Below are 21,831 nucleotides of genomic sequence, written 5' to 3'. Positions count from 1 at the left end.
CTGCAGAATGTCTTTCAATATTTTATGCGTGGGCGGAGTGGAGGAAGGCATAACGTAGAGTCGTAGTCGACACACTGACATACACAAGATGTTGAAAAATTAATGAAAATGCCGTACAAAATTGAAAACAATCAAGGCTTAGGCGGATAGACAGAGATGGGGATAAAAAAAAAACTAGAAAGAGAGAGAAGAAAGAAAATGCAGTTGACCAAATATGCGCAAATATTGTGGTTTGAAAAGAGCAACAACAAGGCAAAAGCCGGTAAAGGCAGAAATAAAGCGTGGCAACAAGATGATGTTACTGACGATGATCATTACGATGTTAATAATGAAGATGATGATGGCGATGAAGAAGCCTCTCTGACTAAAAAAAGAAAGACGAGAAGAAGACGACGAAACACAAACAAGCAACTTGAAAACTTGATGTAGGTCAAATATTTTTTTCTTGTGGCTTCCAGTCAACGCCTGCTAAAAAGTGGTAGAAAACGGGCAACTCGGGAGGGGGAGAAAGGGGACTATCTGAAAATGGAAGAGGGTACGGGTTACCAGGGAACTCGTCTTAAATGTCTGCCTTTACATATATGTATTTTTGTGTTGAGTATCGGTGTGAGCGTGTTACTTTCGGTTTATAGGCCAATGCAAGATGGCAAGTTTATGAAGCATATGCAGAAGCCGAGAACACCGAGAAGAAATATATAATATATATATATATAATATAAAGTTGCACCCCCTCACATCTCACACAACGCCCCGGGGCTATGATGAAGTTTCCGACATTGATGAGGCTGCCGGAGCGGAGCTGCCACAATAACCAAAGGAGACAGACAGCTGGCCCAGCTCGGGTTGCTCCTTTAGAGCGTTCTTAATTGCCGAGGCAAACACAAAAACGAAACAAATAATAACCCACCGGGAGAAAAAAAGTTGGTCAACAGCCAGCAACTGCCACAAAACGAAACTTCCGTCAACTCGTTGCAGTCGCTTTTAAAATGGTTGGGGAAACAAAGAAATTGTCCAACCGCAAGCTGATTTTAATAACAGCAATAATTGGTTTTAAGTTCTGGCTGCTCACTTCAGGAACACAGTTTATAAATAATTTCAGGTGGCATTTATGGCATTCCTATGGCCTTAAGTTTAAGATATAAATACGCAGCTTAAATGATTACTCAAAAGGTTTTGAGTTTCAATTTTTATTTGTAAATAAATCTTTTTTGTCTTTAAGTATAATGAGGAAACGAACATAGATTCAAGATGCTCAATGAATTTATCTAAGGAAATTTAATTTTAAAACTTAAAACCAGTTTTTCCCTCTGCAATCCAGCCAAGGAAAAGCTGCTGTCAAAGTTCTTGGCATCTGTTAAAAACGGGCGAAGGCTCAAAACCTATTTACCCGCAGAATGCAACCCTGAGCAGATGAAAAACCCCCGCCCTGATGGCAAACCCACTGAACTCCTGCCAAATTGGACCATGAACGTGATCAATTATTTCCCATTGTTGCTCATTTTTTTCTTCTTACGGCTTGAAATCAATAACATAACAACAAAAGCCAAGTCAAGCGGCTCAAGAGTCAAGGCTGAAAGCGAACTAAACTTGAATCGAGTTGCGTTTGGTATTTGTCTTTATTATCAGAGAGACCACTATGAACTAAGCTTAAATAATAACTGTCCAGAGACCGCAACAAATACACAATTATGAGCATAGCCAAAAGGCTGGAAATGCATACAAAATCACATCAACCAAATATCAATGTCAGTCGTTAATTGTGACTCGACCCAATCGATTGTGTCAAGAGATGTTTGTTAGGCTATAAAAAGATGATGATGATGATGGCGCTGTTGCCTCGTTGACTTGTTGGTTATCGTGGGCATTACCTTCTCTCTATATGTAGTTTGTAGTATGTCTGGTCTGCTGACCCCAGGGGCAATTAGACGAGAGGTGTTATGTGGCCGAAGTACCGTGGACAAATATAGATCGTTTCGCCTCAGATTTTGACTTGGTTCAGTGAGCTGGCACTTTTGTTTTTTTGTATTATTGTCAAGATAATGAAATACTTGAAAAATGAGCTGTTTTTTAGATTCGGTTTTTTATTTTTCACCCTATTGTTCAGTTGGCTTGCAAGTGGCTTCCGCTTTTTAAGTTTGCTTGTTCAGCTTTTCAATTACTTTGGCAAACTTTTTTGTATCGACGGTTTTTCTTGTTTTTTGCTGACCTTTGCTGGGTTTTTTGTTTACAGTTTGGCAAATAAAATGTTCGATCGCTCACGTAAGTAGTAGTTAAATATCGGAGCAAAGATTGTGACTCAAACGGGGAAAAAATGGGGAAATAATAAGAGAGAGGCTGATATTGTGTTACAGATAAACAACACAAAGCTTACCTAAGCTCTGAGACTAAAATAAATACATAAACGCAGGTTTTATTCATTGTAGAGATTAAAAAACTTATAAAAAGAAAATAAAGCGGGTATTATATAAGGAAATAATGCAAGACTTAATGTAAAATCTTTAATATAATATTTATAAAAAGTCATACTTTTGTCAAAGTAAACTACAAGTTAACAAGCTCTAATTTGAGTAAAGTCATGCTGTCTTTTCCTTAACTACCCAAAGAATACAATGGAAGATGGTTTTGCATTTCCCACCGAAAAAAAACATATAATTCGAGTAGAAAGTCGAAACCCTAGATTAGTCCGTTACAAATTTACCATAATTAATTTTTTAAACATCTGTAGTTAAAGGCTGTTCAAGCTGCTCGACTTTCCGCTCTTTCCAGCAATTGAATTAATTCAATGTGAATTTAAGCAAAAAGCCACTAAGTTCAGTTTAGAGAGCTCAAAGGAAATGGCAGACATCAAGCAAAGTGCTGGGACAATGACGCCAAAAAGCTGGCCAAGTGAAGATACCGTTTTGGCCAAGGCATTATCGGCTTTTGTCCAGATACTTTTATTCCATCTTCAGCTTCGGCCTTAACTCCAAGCTCCATTCTTTTCAATTTCGTTAATGGATTTGCTTTTGTTTCGGTCTAAGCCGTGAAATGTTTTAGACCAAGTCGTAAAACTAATAATGGCAATATAATATGTATGCAGGTACTTGGAATCGGGGTATTTGGGTAGCTCAAATTAATTTGATGTGAACCGAGCTTTCGGTGATTGCAGTAACAGGGCTAATTGGTGGCCTGTTTTTTTTTTTTTGTTTTTGTTTTTCTGGTTTTTATTTAGTGGCTGGCTTTATATCTTTTTCCCTTTTGACTAATGGTGACCAGGCCCAGCATGTGTGCGCCGCCAATGATATATAATTAGCCAAGGCAAAAAGGCAAATTGGCTGACCAATGTCTGGGCCAGAGTTTAAAGCCGCAAATGCCTAAAAGCAAGGTAGTCCGCTTTAACCCCTACCCCAACCCTCTTACATTTTCCCTCTTCCGCCGACATAATGTTTTTACAAATTGCAGACTAATTTGGTAAGAGGGGGGCCCCTTACAAAAAAGGCCAACACTTGCTGTAACTTATGGCCCTCTGCTCTGCTATATACTATATATATGTAAGGCTGTATGTTGCACATTTCCTTTTGAAAAGTTATTAGCGTGTTGAGCGCCATTTTTCTTGCTTTTCTTTTTGATTTAACATTTTTTATTTCCACCCTGCCTGCATATACATACAATTTTTTTCTTTCTTTTTAGCATTTTCATTAAAAGACATAAATTGTGCAGAAAAATGCTTCTCCCTTCTGCTGCTGGCTAAAGAATGTCTGTAGCTGTATCTGTATCTGTATCTATGGCTACAGTTATGTATATTTATATATCTGAGTCTGGGTCTGGATCTGTCTGAGTGGGCGGCAGAGGAAGGAGTATATCTATGTGTGCACGTCGAGTGCTTTATTTTTCAGCCTTTGCGCTTTTTATTTACGATTTTTTCCTAGCAGCATTTTGAATGAATGAAAGTTGCACGAGTGCAACGAATAAATGAATGAATGAGTCAGTGAGCGAACGAGTGGGTGGCAGCTACAAGAATGTTGCAAATGGTTCAACAAAACGCTGCATATTAAAATATTTGGCCAGGAGGAGTGCTGTACACCACTGCGTATGCTCGACATTTGCAATTCTTTGAATTACTCTGAAAGGAAATTAGTCAAATGCCGGCGACAAATTGAATAGGAAAAACAAACCCCGCAGTAATGGAATACAAATACCGTTTGTAAAGTCAGCGGAAGAACCTTTCGGAGGAAGTGGAGGGGGGTAAGAAAAGGTAAAGACCTTTACACCTGTTCGCTGCGGAAATGGAAGTCTTTGAAATGCTTAAAGGGAAGAAAAAAGTACAAGAACTTGCGGGATACTATATTAAACAGTTGGACAAGCCAAAGATACAAAAAAATATATGTTTTTTTAAAAGCTTTAGCTAGGGATTAACCACAGATGTGGAGTTCGTATATCAGTTAACACAAGGGGTAACCAGATATGGGTATTAAAACTTACTAGTCTGCACCTCTAAGGATTGCACATGCCTTCTAGTTTATTTTCTGTACTTACTTTAAGAGTTACTTACTTTTTTCTTGGCATAAAACCACTTGAAAGAAAGTAATAAAAAAACAAAACAATTTCCATTAGGTATTACCCAAAACCCTTCTAATGCCTTAAGGCAACCATAACCAACCATTAAATCCACAGATTCTACCACTTAAACCCACTCTTTCCACATTTCACCGGCGATTAAAGAATTCTAGCCAGCCCGCGCCCACTTAAGGTTTTCACTTTTTTCTCAAGTTTCGCTTTTCTTCTGCCCATTAAGTTTCGACGTTAGTAAACAAAAATAAGAAATAAAAAAAAACAAACGAAAGATAGCAACATAGTGTGTCCAACAATTTTTGCCCATTTTGTTGATGCGACGTCGTAAACTTTCATGTGCCGCCTTCGCTGCCAACTTTTTGGTCGTGATCTTTCACTCATTCACTTTTTCCTCCACTGTCGCTGCAAACTAACTGGCGAGGCACACACACTCACTCGCCGCGGCATTCAAATTAGTTGTGGGCGCTGTTCCCTGCTTTTTTTTTCTTCTTTCTTTCTAGGTCCGCTGTAATTTCAGGCAACACACGTTCGTGAGGGCCAAAAAACCAAGCCCAACTGACCACGCCCACCTGACAGGGGGGACACGCATAAATCTCGCCACTATGTCAATCGCATCAAAGTCACGTAATCTATGTGACATTTTCACTGAATCGTTCAAATTGGAAAAAGCGCTATAGAGCTGCACTTAATTTAACACAGGAAAAAACTGTAAGCTAGTTAAGTTTTATCCTTTGACGTTTAATTAGATTTTGAAGGCTTAATAAAGTTTAATTTTTATATTTTTCAGAATTTAACATATATTTTAAATAATATTTCATACTGCGAAATACGGATTTTTCCCATCGATTTTATTTTAAAAGATTTTCCTTTGCTTCCTTTTGTCAGCTCCATTTTTTAAAACCCCCTTTTACTGATAGTAAAAATGTGAGCTTTTCATGGTTTCATTTTGATATTTATGGTTACCAAACCGACTGCATAAGGAACTATAAAAATATATGTAAAAATTCAAATTAATATTACCTAAAAGTCAGAGCATGAATATCTTTTTGATCCATAAAAGAAAGAAAATCTAGAGAACCTAATATTTTCCAGTGCACTTTAAATCGCACAATGCCTGCAGGCTCATCATGAATAATTCAAGTGGCGTTCGGCAAATGCAGTTAGATGCACATTTGCTTAGTAAATTGTTTTTAAATCTGTTTGTCCATGTCCGTTAGTGGCTCATCAGCTGGCTAACACTTCACGGCCAGTCAGCATACTGCAAAAATGATTAATGTCAAAGTCAGCGGCAGGGCAGGCAAAAATAGTAATTAAATTTTACGTTAAATCCGATCATTATGTAAAAACGAATTGAGTTCTGCAAGCGCCAAGGTTTAATCAAATTTTTCACACGAAAATGTTTTGTAAAGCTTTTTGCTTAACCCCGTTGCCAAAAAAAAATAAAATAAAAGAAATAAAATGCAAGCCCAACGCTGGCAAACTGAAATACAATAAGCCAAAAAAAAATGTAAAGGGTTAACACACAGCCCGTGAACTCTCACACATGTTGGCTTTAAAAATGGTAGTTTTTCTTCATTTTGTTGCAATCTCTCTTGAAATCTATTTTACTTTCAGGAAAAGTGGAAAATGGTGCGACTTTGTTGGTATCTCTGCATCTTCAAATTAAGTGCATCATAACTGCACGCGATTTCAGCACTGGATTATCTTCCTAGGCATCATCTTTCAAGGTCAAAACGCTTTTCATTACAGCCAGCAACATTCATGCTCACATTCAGTCCTTGGCTGTTGTATGAATTATTGATAAACATCTGAAAAAGCGATTTTAAAAGCATTTTACACTGGCGTACGGGGAAAATATTTCGGAAAATGTTATAGAAAAACGCTTTTACCTTCTTGGATGTAGATTTAACTAATATAAATATAATTTATGATAGGAATACATACTTAAATATTTTGGAATATTTTTTTAACATTTCGCAATATAAAACATTCCCAGTCATAATTTTTCTTAAGTGCCCTTTTGTCAGCGACTCACAAGTTTCCCTTTTGACAGCTTTAAGAATGGGCTAAAATGATTTGTGCGAGGCCAAGACAGCAACACTTTCTATTCACGCCCGCGCCTTTCGCTTTTCTTTTGCAAACAGTTCTCAAGTTGTGCGAAACTGGAAATTAAAAACACTTAATGTGCACTTCCGGTTAGGGGACTGGGGGAAGATGAAAATTCCGGAGATACTATATATTCCAGATCCCAGACTGAGTTGGTGAAGCGGCAACTTATCGGTGCCATCAGCAGCGCAACAGCAACATCGGCGGGCCAACAACATTTTACGTTAATATGTTTGTTTGTTTGTCTTTTGTTTTTGGCTCTAACCCTTTTTTGGCACGTTTTGTCTTCTGCCTTTGTTGTTTGTCTGTCGTCTTGTTGTTTTTTTTTTTCTTTCTTTTTCACTCCACTCTACTCTTTCGCTAAATGTTGTTTACTCTTTGTCATTGTTGGTGTTGTTGCCATTTTTCTTTTGTTTTTCCCAACATTGTTGGGCATTGCTGCTTAACATTCACCTACTTTTCACCTTGTTAGCCACGTTTGAACAGCGGCAGTAGTAGCAACAGCAGCAGCAGCTAGTTCTGCGCTTGGCCCTGGCATCATCAAAGCCAACAGCGGAGGCTTCAAATGAAATTAGAAGTTGACGCAGTGCAAAAGTAGAAAAAGCAGCTAAAGCACCAAAAGGCGGCCAGCACAATAAGGTACAACGGCTGGAAAGGGGCTAAAACAAAAAGCCAACAATGCAAAATGCACGGAGAACCAAAGCCAAGGAATGGAGTGAATTCACAAGATGAAGCCCTACACTAAGAATAATCTCAAAAATAGTGCTATGATAGGCGTAAAAATGTTTTTAAATTTAAAAAAAATACCTTAGTTATCTTAGAGATATTTATATTGAGTCAATCAACACCAAAAAATGCTTATAAAGTGGTAATAAAATGTATATATATAGTTTCCCATATACCCTTCTAGTCACCTCTAGTTTCCCCTAGTGTAAATCCACTCTCCTCACCAGCAAGAAGATGAAAACTGAGCTCTAAGTAGAAAGTTAATTAGGCTTAAATGTGCGAGAAGTCGACGATGACGACGGCATTGAGTAGGAAACACAACAAATACAACAAGAATAATAATAGCAACAATGGCCAAGAAGAAGATGAAGCAGAAAAGCCAATTAAAAATTCTTATGCTTTTGCTTTAATTTTTCCACCAGCTTCATCGCATTCAGCCAATGGCTAATAATAATTTTTTTTCTTTTTAGCCAAAAACAAAAAAGCCGCTTTGGTATGGCAGCTTCTTGTTAATTAATTTTTATGCATTTCTACAAATGTTCAATCCGAAAAAGTTTTTCGATGCGGACTTTGGCGTTTTTGTTCGCGTGCAGCGAAGCGAGCCAATCAATGGCCAGCGAAACTTTCGTTTCGACTGAATTTCACTCTTGGCCCAAAGGCGCCCACAGAAAATCTCCCAGAAATCACTGGCGAACCCGACGCCAACTTGGTTGACATTAATTGGACCCATTAAACGGTGTTCGCTAATAAGTTGGCATCAACTAAGTTTCGGAAGTCCCGCTCTAGCTCTTCCGGCCATTGTTGCTCTTGTTCTCGGCCTTGTCCAGCGGACAGATGAGTCCGGAATCGGAACGATTAACACTTGGATTGTGTAGTTGTGGGTGTGTGTGAGTGTGTGAATTTCTTAGCGGCCCTAACGACATCCCAATCTGTGTTCCATGTTTACTTCAGCTAGATTAACCACATCTGACAGATGGATACTTTAAGAATCTTTCTTAAATGTTAAGACTTTGGTTGCTAGAGTTTAGGCAGAGAATATTTTTTACAGTGGAACTTCTTCAATATGAAATCATCTTAGCTGATTTTCTCCAGCTTAGGCTTAAGTACATACATATATCAATGTAAAATCTGAGCTGCCCACTCCACATCCGTTGCCATCGCGATGACTTCATAGCGCAGCCCATTCTCACTGCCAAAGAGGAAGCATTAAGGCGGCCTAAAGGTCGTGCCATCAACGCGGCCAACGGCAGCAACTAATTTAGGGCTTAACTCTAATCAAAGTTGAGCAGCAGACCCGACCGACTGAAATCTCACGGATGCGTGCCTGCATGTGTGTGTGTGTGTGTTGGCCATAATTGAATGGAGGCGGAGTGGGCGTAATCCTCTACTGGCCAATGCAATGCAATGCAGCCACAAAAGGGTCTCCACTCCAGAAACTTTCTGCATGTGCCAGTCAATTTGCATTGCGAGGAGCTGCAACGCAGAGAAGCAACTGGGAAGCAACTGTTGCATAATTAAAATTGGGAAAATTAATTTCATAATTTTTGCCAGCGCTTTCATTATTAAATGTTGTCCCAGAAAAAAAAAAAATAAAAACAAAAGCTTCTGCTGACCAACATTTTCTCTGCTTTTCAGTTTTCAGTTTTCTGGCATCTCGATTCGCTTTTGTTTCAGGTTTCGAGTTCCTGTTCTGGTCGTTTGGCTGGTTCCATTTATTATTTATGTGCATTTTGATGTGGAAAATATTCCTTTTACATCTTTTTGTTTGTTTTGTTATAGTTATTTTTCTGTGCATATACATTTTGTGTTGTTACATGGAGTTTTGCCAGTTGGAAATTTGTCGCCACCCGGAAAACTTTTTTAGATATATATATATATATATATATTGCGTATTGTCATTTGGATAACATTGTAATGCAGCTGGAGTGAAAAGTTTTTCATAGTCCAAGAGAACTGGACAAGCTGGAGAGCAATTTCCACTTCACACTCTCGTCTATGTGGGTTAATTAGCACTAGTTTTTCCTCAACTAAAGGGAAATCACTTGGCAGACACACTCGCATTTAAATCTGCAACATTACAAGCTTTTGAGCTTCCGCCCTGGTTCATGGCAACGGCGAATACAGTTCCGATTTAACCCCGGCTTGGAGACTACAGTTCCGATTTAACCCGGGCTTAATGAGGCCGCAGATGCAGAGTTGGCCAAAAGAAATCGCTGATGTAATGCCACGCACATTTGCCACAAGGCAATGCCCCATACCACAGACTAACTGCCCATTGTGTGTAAATTTGTTACCATTTTTTTTTCTTCTTCTTCTACTGTTACCTCGTATTGCACATAAAGGTAATTTCTAATTTGCTGGTGTTTTATTGTTTTTATGCCGGTTCATTTTATGGCGCCGACTTATGCAACACCTCTGAGGCAGCGACGCATGCGCTCGCATTACACACATGGATTTGGCTATGGACATGGACATGGACACTAAACGCGTACCGCTCCGAGGGCTTCGATACTCGTACTCCGTAAAAGCATAACGGCGTTCATTAATCATGCGGGTCACGTCGCAGCCGTACGAAAAAAAAGAACTGAAAATGTACACTAACATGAAATGCCTAAAAGCCAGAATGTGCTCTAGTAAGCAGAGAACTAATTGTGAATAATTAATGAAGGCTTGGGATTAAAAGTAGGAAACCTGGAAAGAGACAAAATCTTATTTCTTACGTAATTAATTCTATTTTTGGAAATTAAGTGGTTTCTTATGGTTTTTCTTAATGAAATGATAGAGTTCTTTATAAACTTCCAGTATTTAAAAAGTTTTCTGAGAAAATATAGTCTTGGTCCCGGCATTTTCTCCCAGTACATCGAAGCTAAAGGGAATCGCGAGAGTGTGGCAGCGAAAGAACAGTAGCATCGACAACTGTTGCCAATTAGCGGCAACATGCAAAGCACATTTGCATTTGCATTGAACCTGCAGCTAGAGCTCTCTATTCAGCCTCAGCCTCAGGCAATGACACCGGTGGCAACAACTGAGCTGGAAAACGTAATCAGTTCAAGTCGCGTTGCGAGCTTAGCTTCAGGTAAAGGTATAGGTAACGTCAGGTATATATATCTAGAGATATCCCTCCTCCCATCCGCCCAGCTAATTGAGCTCTTGAGTTACAATATGCAGCAATAAATTCAGGATTTTTGCATACCTGGAAAAGCCAGGAAAACCAGGGAAACCCTAATCGATCTACCTGAATGCCTTGAAAGTCAAACTGCAAACGCACTGATTGCATCATTTGCCTTCAAACCGGCGACGAGAACGTTTCAATTTGCATAGCAACCAAGAAAATAGAAAAATGTCAGACTATTCTAGCAACTACTACTATAGTGGCAACTCCCGGAGGGCGGAGAAATCCGTGAGCTATGCCCTCTATTTGCATCTACGAGAGCTGGGACGCCCCAAGCGCAAGCTGATGAGAATCGCGAGTACCAAGTTGCAGCTGACGAATGAACTCATCCAGCTGCAACAGCTCCGCCAGTGGGAAACGGCCTTTGACCTGGAGTTCGATCCGGAGGCCAGTTTCCAGCAGAGGAGTTTTTTGGATCGCAATCGGGAGTATCGCGATAGATTGCGTAGCAATATGCAGCGACAGCTCGAGAAACAGCAGAAACGCAAGCGAAAGTTTATCCAGGAAATCGGCAAGCTGTAGTATTAGCATTCATAAGACGGAAGTCGTAAATTAATTAATTAATTGAGCCCCATATTAAGTAATTTGAAGAATATGAGTTATTATAGATAGAAAAACAAGAAAATCAAGATCTCTGAGGTTTATATTTTCCGTATGATTTAAAAAATATTAAATAATCTTATCCGCATCCAGGAAAGCATGAATTAGGAGCATTTAATCAACAGTTTCATGGAAGTTTTTGTGATATAAAGAATATAGTATTTACCAGTCATTAGAATACTTTTAAAATCTTAATTTAAAAAGGATAATACTAACTTACATCAACATATGAATTATTAGCTAAGTCTAGTATTAAAAACAAAGTTTAATCTCAATAAAAAATCCAAAAAAGTCAGCCTTGTTTCAATTTTGGTAAACAAAAAAAACAAAAGCCTTATAGATAAACCAAATTATCGAAACTAATTACTAACTTACTATTTTAACAGCTATGTTATTTAGTTTTTGAAAGACTTAGGCAATTAGTGAGCTTTAAGAGTGTGCAAAATTGATTTCCCTATTTTCTAGGCCAGGGACTTTAAGCTAGTTTCGACCAGCCAAAAATAAAGTATCATAAATCACCGAAAAAAACTGTGTCTCCGTGTGACTCCCACAACTCAAAAGATCGGGGCTGAGACAAGCCAAAGTGTTTGACTTTTGACACTCTTTCCTAGGCGGTTAAGGTGGGAACGACTGTCAAGTGCAGGAAAAAAATGCAAAATGACTAACAAATACCCAACGAGCCGATACCCAGTACTAAACATTTTTTTTATTAATAACAATTAGTAATTGGAAGCTAATTGTATTGCTGTCAGAAACGACTGTGAAAATAAGGCAATAAAAGAGAATTTTTATTATCTAGTTAGATGCACAGCTGGCAGCAGGAAAATGAATTTTTGCATTGCAATTAAATTTTTAAATCATATTTGTATATGGCTAATTTTAAGTCTTGATCGTAAACTATGAACCATAAATAAGGCGGAGTGTAGAAGACAAGGGTTATTAAAACTATTTTTAAATCAATTTTTAACTTTACAGAAGTTTTTATAGCTACTACTTGTAAGCCTACAAAGTATACCCCGGTTTTCCCCGGAATACCTCGTGGAAAAGAAAAGCGCCAAGAACAGGCAAGGAAATGCAACAGCAGCCGCCCAAAGGTGAGCGCGCGGCAACTTTTTTCAATTTCCTGCTGCCATTACGCAGCGCGTCGCAGCTGTGCGCCGTCCCTCATGCACACAGTTTTCCAATCCCCCGGCCTCTTCGCCTAACCCCTCTTAGAATTTTCCTGGCCATTGACGTTTTTCGCGCACGAAGGCTATGTCTTCTTGCTATCCCCCCTAACCTTTTTTCCCTACTCGCGGTTGTTGTCTTCGCTCTCGCTTCTCGCTTGATTTGTCACACAGTCCCAACGGGAAAATAAACCTGTCCCCGTGTACTATACTCGCATGCTGGCAGTGTCTCTGGGCCGCGGAAAACCGGTATGTGCGCTTTCTTTTTGCTCCCACTGTGGCCCGAGTGGGGAAATGCGATGGGTGGGGGCGGGATGCATTGCGTTTCATCTTAGCTCTCGTATTTAGTTGCAATTCCTTTACACACACTCACTCCTTGGACTTGCAACACAGCAAGAAAAATCAAACATCATGAAATAACTCAACTTTATTAGTTGCTGTCCAAATATTTTAAGACATTTAAAAGCATATTATTGCCAATAACTTTGTAACGTAAAGGCTATAAATTTGATATAAAATATTTAGTAGAAAAAATCACATATTATTGTAGGTCAATTAATAAAAAATTTGTTAGCCGTGACATCAAAACTGAAGCTTTGTAAGTTTTAAGAAACTAAACTGATGATAGAGGTTGACCACGACCGAAAACATTATATCATTGATTTATAAATGATATAAATATGAACTTAAATAATAAACATTTTAAATAATATGTTAAAATACAACTTAGTTTATAGTAATGAATATTTTGCTGTGTGGCGAACCCCTGTCCCCTTCGCTTGTTTACTATTCTAAGTGCAGTATCTTGGCGAGTTTCGCTTAGTTTTTTACGGACTTTTTCTTTTTTTTTTTGTGGCATGTTGGTTATTTATGCGCCTTGTTGTCCCAATTCTTAAAAAATACTACAACAAGCCTCGTGACTGAGTCTGTGTCTCTGTCCAGGCACTTTAAGCTTTTTCTGTGCACAAGCCAGCTATTTTTAATAAGCAATGCTAAAAATCGTTTCCCTTCTGACTTTTTGTTTCACTTACCTCACTTTATCCATTGGCCATTAAACGCTGCAGCGCTAAAAAACAAGGAGAGGAAAAAGAGTTTTTATTATTTAAGGCAAAATCAATATGAGAAATTCCGCTGACAGCGACCAGCAGCTCCCTCTGCGTATGTATAGTACGTGGATATAAAATTTTACAACAACCGAGGGGCGGGCGACTGACATAAATTTAATACCTTTTCAAATTGTTTTTCATAACCCATTTTCCCTGCAAATGCTGCTGCACTCTGTTGGCCAGCAGATAAAGTGCATTTGTTTACTTTTCTTTCATTTTACGCTGCAGTAATTGTTGCAACGGGCTCGTTGCCCCAAAAAACAAATGCGAACAAAATGCAAACTAATTCAGCTGCTTGTTCTTTGCCAGAATTTTATCTATTTGCACCTCATAAAATTTGACATACTGCTAGTGTATTGACGCAATGGGCTTTGGTAATAGAATGTATTAAATATTAAATTTAATAGAAATTCTAATGATTTGGCTCATAATAAGGCTGTAAGCTGTTCACCTTAATTTTATTCAACAAACTGGGTTACTGCCTGTTCTCTGTACTTTCTCTAATTTATCATCATTGATTCGTATTTCTAAGAGCTTAGATAATAATATATTATTTTCCCAAGTATTTAAGATGGCCTGCTAGGTCCCTAAGAGGCTTAGAATTCAGAACTTGATTCACATTCTAATGTTGTGTTCCCAACTAATTATGAGGCAATCTGTTCAGTTCACTTAAAGCCTTGAGAATTATTCATCAGAGCAGCTTTAAAGCAATTAATGTTCGAACGTTTTAATGTGTGAAAACATGTTGGGGTTTTTTCCGCGCAGAATTAATAAGAGAAGGAAAATAATTAATTTCCATAAACAAGCAGAGCTTTTGAAGGATGTAAAAAAGTTCAATAAATTCGTTGCAACATTTTATCCACAAAACCTGCAAAATTAAGTTTTTCTAGCAGAAATAATTGCTTGTTTAATGAAATTAAAAGATTGAAAATTACATTTAAAAATAGTTTTTCACAATTTCTTAATTCTTAGACAGTTTTTCAGTTTCTTTTCCAAGTTCTATCTTGATTTCTTTTATACTCTTTTGTGAGAACCAACCTTTTCACACTTTGCCAAATGTTATCATTAACCCCGTATCTGCCATAAGCTTGAAAACCCTTGTCTTTATGTTCATTCAACCATGGGACAATGGTAAACTTTGGATTCTACCCATTTGGAGTTCTCTCAATGATTTTTGCTGCCACTGTTGGTTTATTTGTTTTTTCTGTTTTTTACTTTTGTTTTGCACTTGGGCTTCTGCTGCTTCTGCTGCTTCTTGTTGCATTGAATTCTGCGTGTCAGCAGCAGCTGTGTTGGCCACTAAACAACGACCGATGTAACAACAACTGTAATAATAGCAACAATAATAGCAAACAAAACAAAAAACACACTCTACCACACACACACACACACACACACTCATACAAACAAACAACATTGTACAAATAACAACACTTTTTATTGCTACCAAAAGGGAGAGATGGATGGAGTAGTAGTTGCCAAAGCAAAAGAAGCGGACCAGTGAAAGGGGGAGGTGATGGTGGGAAATCCTCTTCATTGAGACGGAGGCGGTTGAGGGGGTGTTGGAGATGTGGGCGGTGTGAGGGCAGTAAACACAAATAAACAATTGCAATTGTGTGGCGATGGTTGTAATTCTGTGAGCTGCTAAATCGTCTGTAAATACTTTTGTACAAGTTAACAGTTATAAATGGGCTTTTTATGAGTTGTGTGGGACAATATTTGTGAGCACACTACACAACACTGGACACGCGTTGAAGGACAGGCGGTAAAATTGTGGGCGTAGGTGGATAAATGGGCCGAATAACCTTATCAAAGAGGAAGATGTGGGTTTCAACGGAAAGGTACCTCGCAGTAAGGATATCTTTATCAAGATCTGAGATCTGAGCGGTTTCCACATTTTATCCGCAATAAGGAAGTCAATCCATAAACTTAAGTCGCAAAATTTAGGATACCTATAAAAATGAAATGATTTCCATAATCACAAACATCAAAGAAGTTCGCATGCCAAAAATTATCCCCAGAACTCTAATAGAACCAGAGATTCGGCTTCTTTCTAAAGCCATACAAAATATAAAACCTGTACTTTACAAGTTTATGGAGGATAATTCATGGTGGAATCTTTGGTAAGATAAGAGGGTTAAGCAAATTATCCCAATAATCACAAAAAGAAGCTCACATACCAGAGACGGTAAGCCAAAGTCCCAAGAGTCCCGAGATCCAGGTGTTTTACGAAGCCATACTGTACAGTATACAATACTCTATGAATTACAAGTAATTGGGGATATGATGCCCAATGATAATGGCATTGAGCTGTTTTTTTGTTGCCACTACAACTGCCTCTGCCACTGCTGCACTGCCTTCGCTCCACATTTTTCATGTTGCAGGCATTCGGAATCGCTTAGAAAGTCACTTGAGGGATATAACCAACATCGTGCGAGTGAAGCCAAACAATTTGCTTATGTCTGTTTGTCAGTCAAGTGAAATCGTATGCCGCCTTCTGCGTCCGCTCCATGTCCATGTCCATGTCCAATTCCAACTTTGAGCCTGAGTCCGAGTCAAACTCTGAATCCGAATACGAATCCAACTCGACAGCGATGTCTGCTCGTTGTCTGGCCAAGTGGCAAGTAGTTATTGTTACGATTTATGGCATACGCACAACAGATGAACGGGGAGAGTTGCCCCCATCCGGGGGTTTTCTATTTCTATTGATTTTTTTTTTGTACCACTGAAGCTGCAACTGCTGCTGCTGCTATTGCGGTGCAGTGTGTTTTCTATTTGCTGCTGTTGATTTGCCATACGTCCATAATAATGCTAAGAAATGGAAATCATAAAAGTCAACAATCATCCACGTTGGCCATGACCAGATTACTGCAGTCGATGCGGTGGAAAATCGGTGGGGTATTGGGTATGGGTATGGATATGGGGTATGGGTATGGGTATACAGCAAACAGTTAGTTGCAGTTGATTTTGCGCGGCATCATTAGGAAAATTTTTGCGCTTTCGTCAAAAGAAATCAGGCAGCAACCATAATGATGTTGACGCTGCGTTTTGTGAAGGCAGGTGAAAAGATGTTTGGGGTCGCAATGCACCTGCATTTTAAGTTGACACTTTTCGATTGCCCGACATCGATCATCATATCGTTTGGAGGTAGGAGAAGGTTGGCCAATCGAAACTGAAATTTATACAGACAATTTTTGCATTCGGTGGTGAAAGTAAAAACTGCACAAAACCCATAAAACTAGGCAGGCGTAAAAATGCAGCGACAAAAACAACGCCCTTTTAGCCCATTTACATGCCAGCCAACAGCCAACAACGACACAAAAATCAAAGCTGCAACGAGAGTAATGCAAGATTAAATGCAACAAAAAAAGTGCCATAACACCATTCGAAAAAAATGAGAAGCTCTACATAAACAAAAGCCAAACAAAATATTTATTATTACACAGAAATGTATGCAGAGGAATACCCTAACCCAAAACCCTTCTCGACTGACATATGATGGGCTTTGTTTGCCATAAATGCCAAGGGGGCATGGGAATTAATTCTTTGCTCTATTATCTAACAATTAAACCATAAATTCTGATTATCATATGACATGGTAACATGATAATTTATGAACGGATGAGGATCGAGGTCAGTCAAAACATATTTGGGCGATGGTTTAAAAAGGCAATTAAAAAACTTTGCAAATTTGTTCTCATTTGGTCTATGTACCCCTGAATATTAATCTCATTTTAGTGAACTGGTAAATTAGAAGGTGAAGAGTTAGTAGTTAGTATTTTTAGTCAGATAAATTACATTTCATGTTAACAAGAATATGTTCTTCCTAATTCTCATTTTCAAACAATTTTTTTACAGAGCATACAACTTTGTGGTATTTCATTTTCTGACCAACGCCAGCATTTTTCAACGTTTTTTTCTACAGCGCATTGTTGGCTTTTCAATTTGTTTTAAAATACAATAAAAGTGCATTTTGCATTTTGTCTGCCACGCATTGATTGAATGCGTCGCATCGCGTTGACTTTTTGTGCCCCTTCTGCCGGCCCCTCGACTCCGATTTCGCTTTGCGTATTGACATGAACAATTTTAATTATATTTTACGTCAATTGTAAAAGGCCCTGGCCTTTGCAGCCCAACAACAGAAGCAGCAGGAATATTTTTGGTTTAATTAATTGAAATTTGCGTGGAAATTGTCGGGATGGAAGTGGAAATCGGTGTGGAAATGGATACCGGAGAGGCTGATTTCGTGCATCGTTAAATGCTAAATCGAATGTGAAAGGGATAATGATTCGCGGAGATGAAGACAATCGCAGATTTTCCCTTTATTCCCACTTGAATTTAATGTTTTTTTTTTCGATGTTAGTTGGATTTTGCTTTTTGCAAAAGTTCATTAAGCCCATTGCAGTCACATTAATTGTTTGGCGCTTTCAACAACGCGCCCATTTCTTCACACAGGAGATACGTTACCGGGGAGTCATTTAGCTGGGATTTCGCAAAATATTGCCATGCAAATGAGCAAATGAGGCAACAGTGATTGCCATTGTCTGTGCATTTGTTGCAATGGAAAATTTATTGAACTTACATCATACAGACAGACGGCAATCGGAATGTCTTATCCACTGACACTTTGGCCACTCTACCGTGACATTCTTGAAGCTCTAGAACAAGTTAATAAAACCCACTCGGACATGGTCAAAAAGGGAGGGCTCCACCATCAGAGAGTCTTCATAAATTTGTACTTGAGCGGCCATGTGTGACGAACGAGATTACTGAAATCTTCTGGAGCAGATCCATTTTTCATATAGCCAAGAGTCGAGAGTCGAGAGCGCATTGAGTTGTCTCTCACAGATACAATTCTTTATGGTAGACTTTTCTGTGTATGTATCTGTATCTGAGTGAGTGCAACAAATTGCTTTTGCTTCAGCCAGTCGCTGTCATAATAGTTGTTGCTTCTGCTGCTGCTGTTGCTGTTGCTGTGGCTGTGGCTGCCTCTGCTGCCATTGTACCTTTTTTTCTATTGTTGCTGCTCTAGTTAGCGTTGCCGCCTGTAATCGGACATCAAAATGCGAAAATGATATGGCCCAAGCCCATCTCGTTTCCCCTGATTGTTGGCCAATAATGAGCAGCAAGCGATCTGGTAAAGGGGAGGGGGATGTCTTCTATTCAATTACCAGGCGTTACGATGGTAAACTACTGAGGTAGTAGAGAAACTAATTTCATTTCAGAGAGCAGAAGCATATCAATTATGATGATTCATTCTGAATGGAGAATATAAACTGTTTTAGCTAATGTTGCAAACATTTCTTAAAACTTTGAGCCAGTTTTTCTGTAATTTAAAGACAGTTATTTTCCATATTACGACACCAAGTACACACCTTAACTTAAGTTTCACCCACAATCTCGATTTCCTTTCTTTAAGTGCACGATTAATTAACTTCAGGGAGAACTTGAAAGGCTTCCATTCATCAGGCGAGCGCTAAAGGTGCCAACAGCAAATGTTTGCAAAATTCTTGCACAATCGAATGACATAAATTACAACTCCCAAAAAAACAAAAAATTATAACAAAACGGCAAATATATAAACGCGTGTGTGCAGAAGCCGAACTGTGAAACAAAAAGCAATTGTCACATAAACAAAGTCTCACGTAACTGCTATAAATATGCGAGCAAGAAAGAGCGAGGTTAACATTGCGTATGAGTTATATCTGCTCTTCTTCTCCTCCTCCTTCTTCTGCATACGCCACCCCACCACCGCCGGCAGCCCACCTTCCACCTTATAACACCATAACGCCATTTTCTTTGTAATGCAATGCGCGGCGAGTAACAGAGAGAAAAAATAAACACAACAACCGCAACAATAAATAAAGTGTAACATATGCAAATGATGATGAGAAGCATTTCGATATAGCGGCTTCTCCATCTGACAATGCACAGAAAGAAAAGATAAACATTGCATTATTTATGCAGCATTAATTGTTTACTTTATCTCGGATTATTATTAAAGTCATAAACAGGAGCTTAAACTTGTTTAACCATAAAGATATTTGCTGTAATTAAAGGTAATTTATATGTAAAATATTTATATCCTCCAAGTTAATATTTTCCTTTATTACCATAATTAGGAATTATTTAAGAAGTTTTATTAAGTTTCTTTCAATTTTTAAAAATATTTCATGTGCACTTCCTAGAATCCTCTTCATCTGCCGCTTTACTGATGATGATGACTCTCGCCTTCGATGTCCTTGGGCACCAACATGAATATGCAACATCGAACAGGTTAAGATGCTGAATAGCAACTCAAAGGATTGTGCTCTGGTAGCATGGAAACCCACAAAAGACCACCAGCAACATCGGTCTGAAAAGGCCAAAGAGCAAGAAACAAGCTGCCATCTACGTATATAAAACGTAATTGTTACAATTTCAATCTCGTTGGTAAACGGAAAACTTTATCGAAGTTCGCAGAGACACCCGCACCAACCATAAAACAAAAGGCGGACCGCGGCAACATGCACGTCAACAACATGTGGCGACAACAGCAGCAGCAGCAGCAGCAACAACAGCAACAGCAGCAACACCAGCAACAGCAACAGCAACTTGCGCCTGTTGTCATTTGTGCAATTCCCACACACATGCATATATGAGTGCAAAGTTTTTTTCTTTAATAAAATTAAATTTAATGCCGCCAAATGTTCGGCGCCCGGCACTCAGTTCGGTTCAATTTTTTCGCATATTTTTTTTTGTGCAGCAAATTGCATGGCAGACACCCAGGACAAGGATGACGAAGCCAGCAACCGCAAATGCAAATGAGCTACAAATGCAATGCACATGCATAAAAAATGAAAACGGTTAAATTGCTGAGAGAAAGATGCAGATGCCGATGGAGATGGAGATGGAGTTGGAAATGCAGGCCCACAAAGTATCCATAAGTTACGCTCGAACGACATTTCTGCCCGTCTACGGTCCTCACGAAATATGATTAAATATTGTAAATGCCAAAAGTTATGAAAGGCTCACTGGGGGCCGCCCCAAGAAGTTGTGTTTAATTTTTTCAGTTTGGATTTGAGCCATGTCGGCAAGTCTGATTCCAGTTTGGGGGTCTTAAGCTTACGCCCACCACAGAATATCCGACTAGATGTGGAAAAGTGCAACGGCCACACCTTCGAGGCACAATGCAAGTCACAGGGGCATCAGGTTGCTTATTTTGAAGTTGCCAGCGGAGTTGCAAGAAACAAAGGAAATGCCAGAAGAAAAGGACAATTTAAACGGGGTTTCAATGGAGATCGTAAATCCATTCAGTCCGAATCACTTTGTATTTCATATAAACTCCTCCTAGAAAAATCATAAATCAACCACATAAGCCACAATCTAAAATCGAACCCCGATATAAACGTGATCGACTTTCTAAAAATAATCCAGCGAATCTCTGGTCATGTCAGCTGTTTTTCTGTGCACGAGGAAAAAACATTTTTGTCGCAATTTAATTGACTGCAACACCTTGAAAACAAAAGTGGCGGTGGTAGATGGGGAGTAGGAAAAAAGAGTGTGCATATTTTAAAATTTATAACAAGTTTCGCTATGGAAATGCAAAAAAGGGGTACAGATAGATATGGCCAGCGAGTCATGCCAAATATAAGCAACGAAAGACGGCTAAAACAAAAAGTAATTGTGGCTAAATGTCAAATGCGACAATTGTTGCCTGAGTTGCTCTTGTAGTTGTTGCCATTGTCGACGGTATGGCGTTGGCGACTCAAATGCCCGCAAAGTGAACGGTACAAGCTCAGCGGTCAAGATGGTTGTGGGGGGGGCAGTGGAAAGGGGTAGAGCCAGGGGCAGGAGCAGAGGCAATGGAGGCTGCCCGCCTAGTGGGTTGGTCAATTGGTTCGTGGCAATGGTAACAGAGTGCGGCACTAAATGAGGCTTAACTTGAAATGGATACACTTAGAGAAATCAATTACCTCTTTGAGAAAAAGAAAATTTTACTTACTCTTTTTTCTTTTTAGTAATATTTTATCAAGAGTCTACTCTCAATATATATTAATGATTAGAAAACCATTTTATTTTTTTAATTTTCCAAAATCTTTTCTTGCAGTGCCAAATTATAGTATGTCACTTGTATCCAAGCGAAACTAAGGCAGGGTATCGAAGTAATTACTCGGCGGGATGCAATCTTCGAGCCGCACTAAATATGCTAATTATGCGTTAATAAGCGCTCTGGCTAACGGGGCGTATTGGTTATGTGGTATGCTATATATATATATATATCTATATACCTAGCTAGTATGTGAGATAATTCCTCGGTGGTTAGAGCCAACTGTTAGATTCGTTCTCTGTCACCTCGAGACTCCGGCAACTATGGTGACGCCAAAGAATTATTGCGAAATTTGCGATTTTTACTGGCAAACAG

At 38.9% G+C, this 21,831-nt stretch overlaps 2 protein-coding genes across 6 annotated transcripts in view; one reads left to right on the top strand and one right to left on the bottom strand.

Annotated features, from left to right (window-relative positions):
• LOC108107794 overlaps positions 1–21,831 on the bottom strand; it is a 108,181-nt gene that overhangs the window by 79,060 nt on the left and 7,290 nt on the right. For 4 of the 5 annotated variants that reach the window (XM_017215508.2, XM_017215506.2, XM_017215507.2 and 1 more), the window contains exon 2: positions 13,353–13,387. The exons of the other annotated variant lie outside the window; for it this stretch is intronic. The gene's annotated coding sequence lies outside the window, so the exon portion shown is untranslated. The remainder of the gene's footprint in view (positions 1–13,352; positions 13,388–21,831) is intronic. 5 annotated transcript variants of the gene reach the window in all.
• On the top strand, positions 9,562–12,232 carry LOC108107798. Its single transcript, XM_017215513.2, has one exon. The coding sequence runs from the start codon at positions 10,724–10,726 to the stop codon at positions 11,075–11,077; it is 354 nt and encodes a 117-aa protein (XP_017071002.1). The 5' UTR covers positions 9,562–10,723; the 3' UTR covers positions 11,078–12,232.

This window comes from Drosophila eugracilis, unplaced genomic scaffold (assembly GCF_018153835.1).
Source record: "Drosophila eugracilis isolate 14026-0451.02 unplaced genomic scaffold, ASM1815383v1 contig_2088, whole genome shotgun sequence".
Lineage (NCBI taxonomy): Eukaryota > Metazoa > Arthropoda > Insecta > Diptera > Drosophilidae > Drosophila > Drosophila eugracilis.
This window is presented reverse-complemented; position numbering and strand designations above follow the sequence as displayed.

Bases quoted from the DNA above. Each gene is read 5' to 3' on its own strand.
- LOC108107798 (XM_017215513.2), top strand. From the start codon at position 10,724: ATGTCAGACTATTCTAGCAACTACTACTATAGTGGCAACTCCCGGAGG.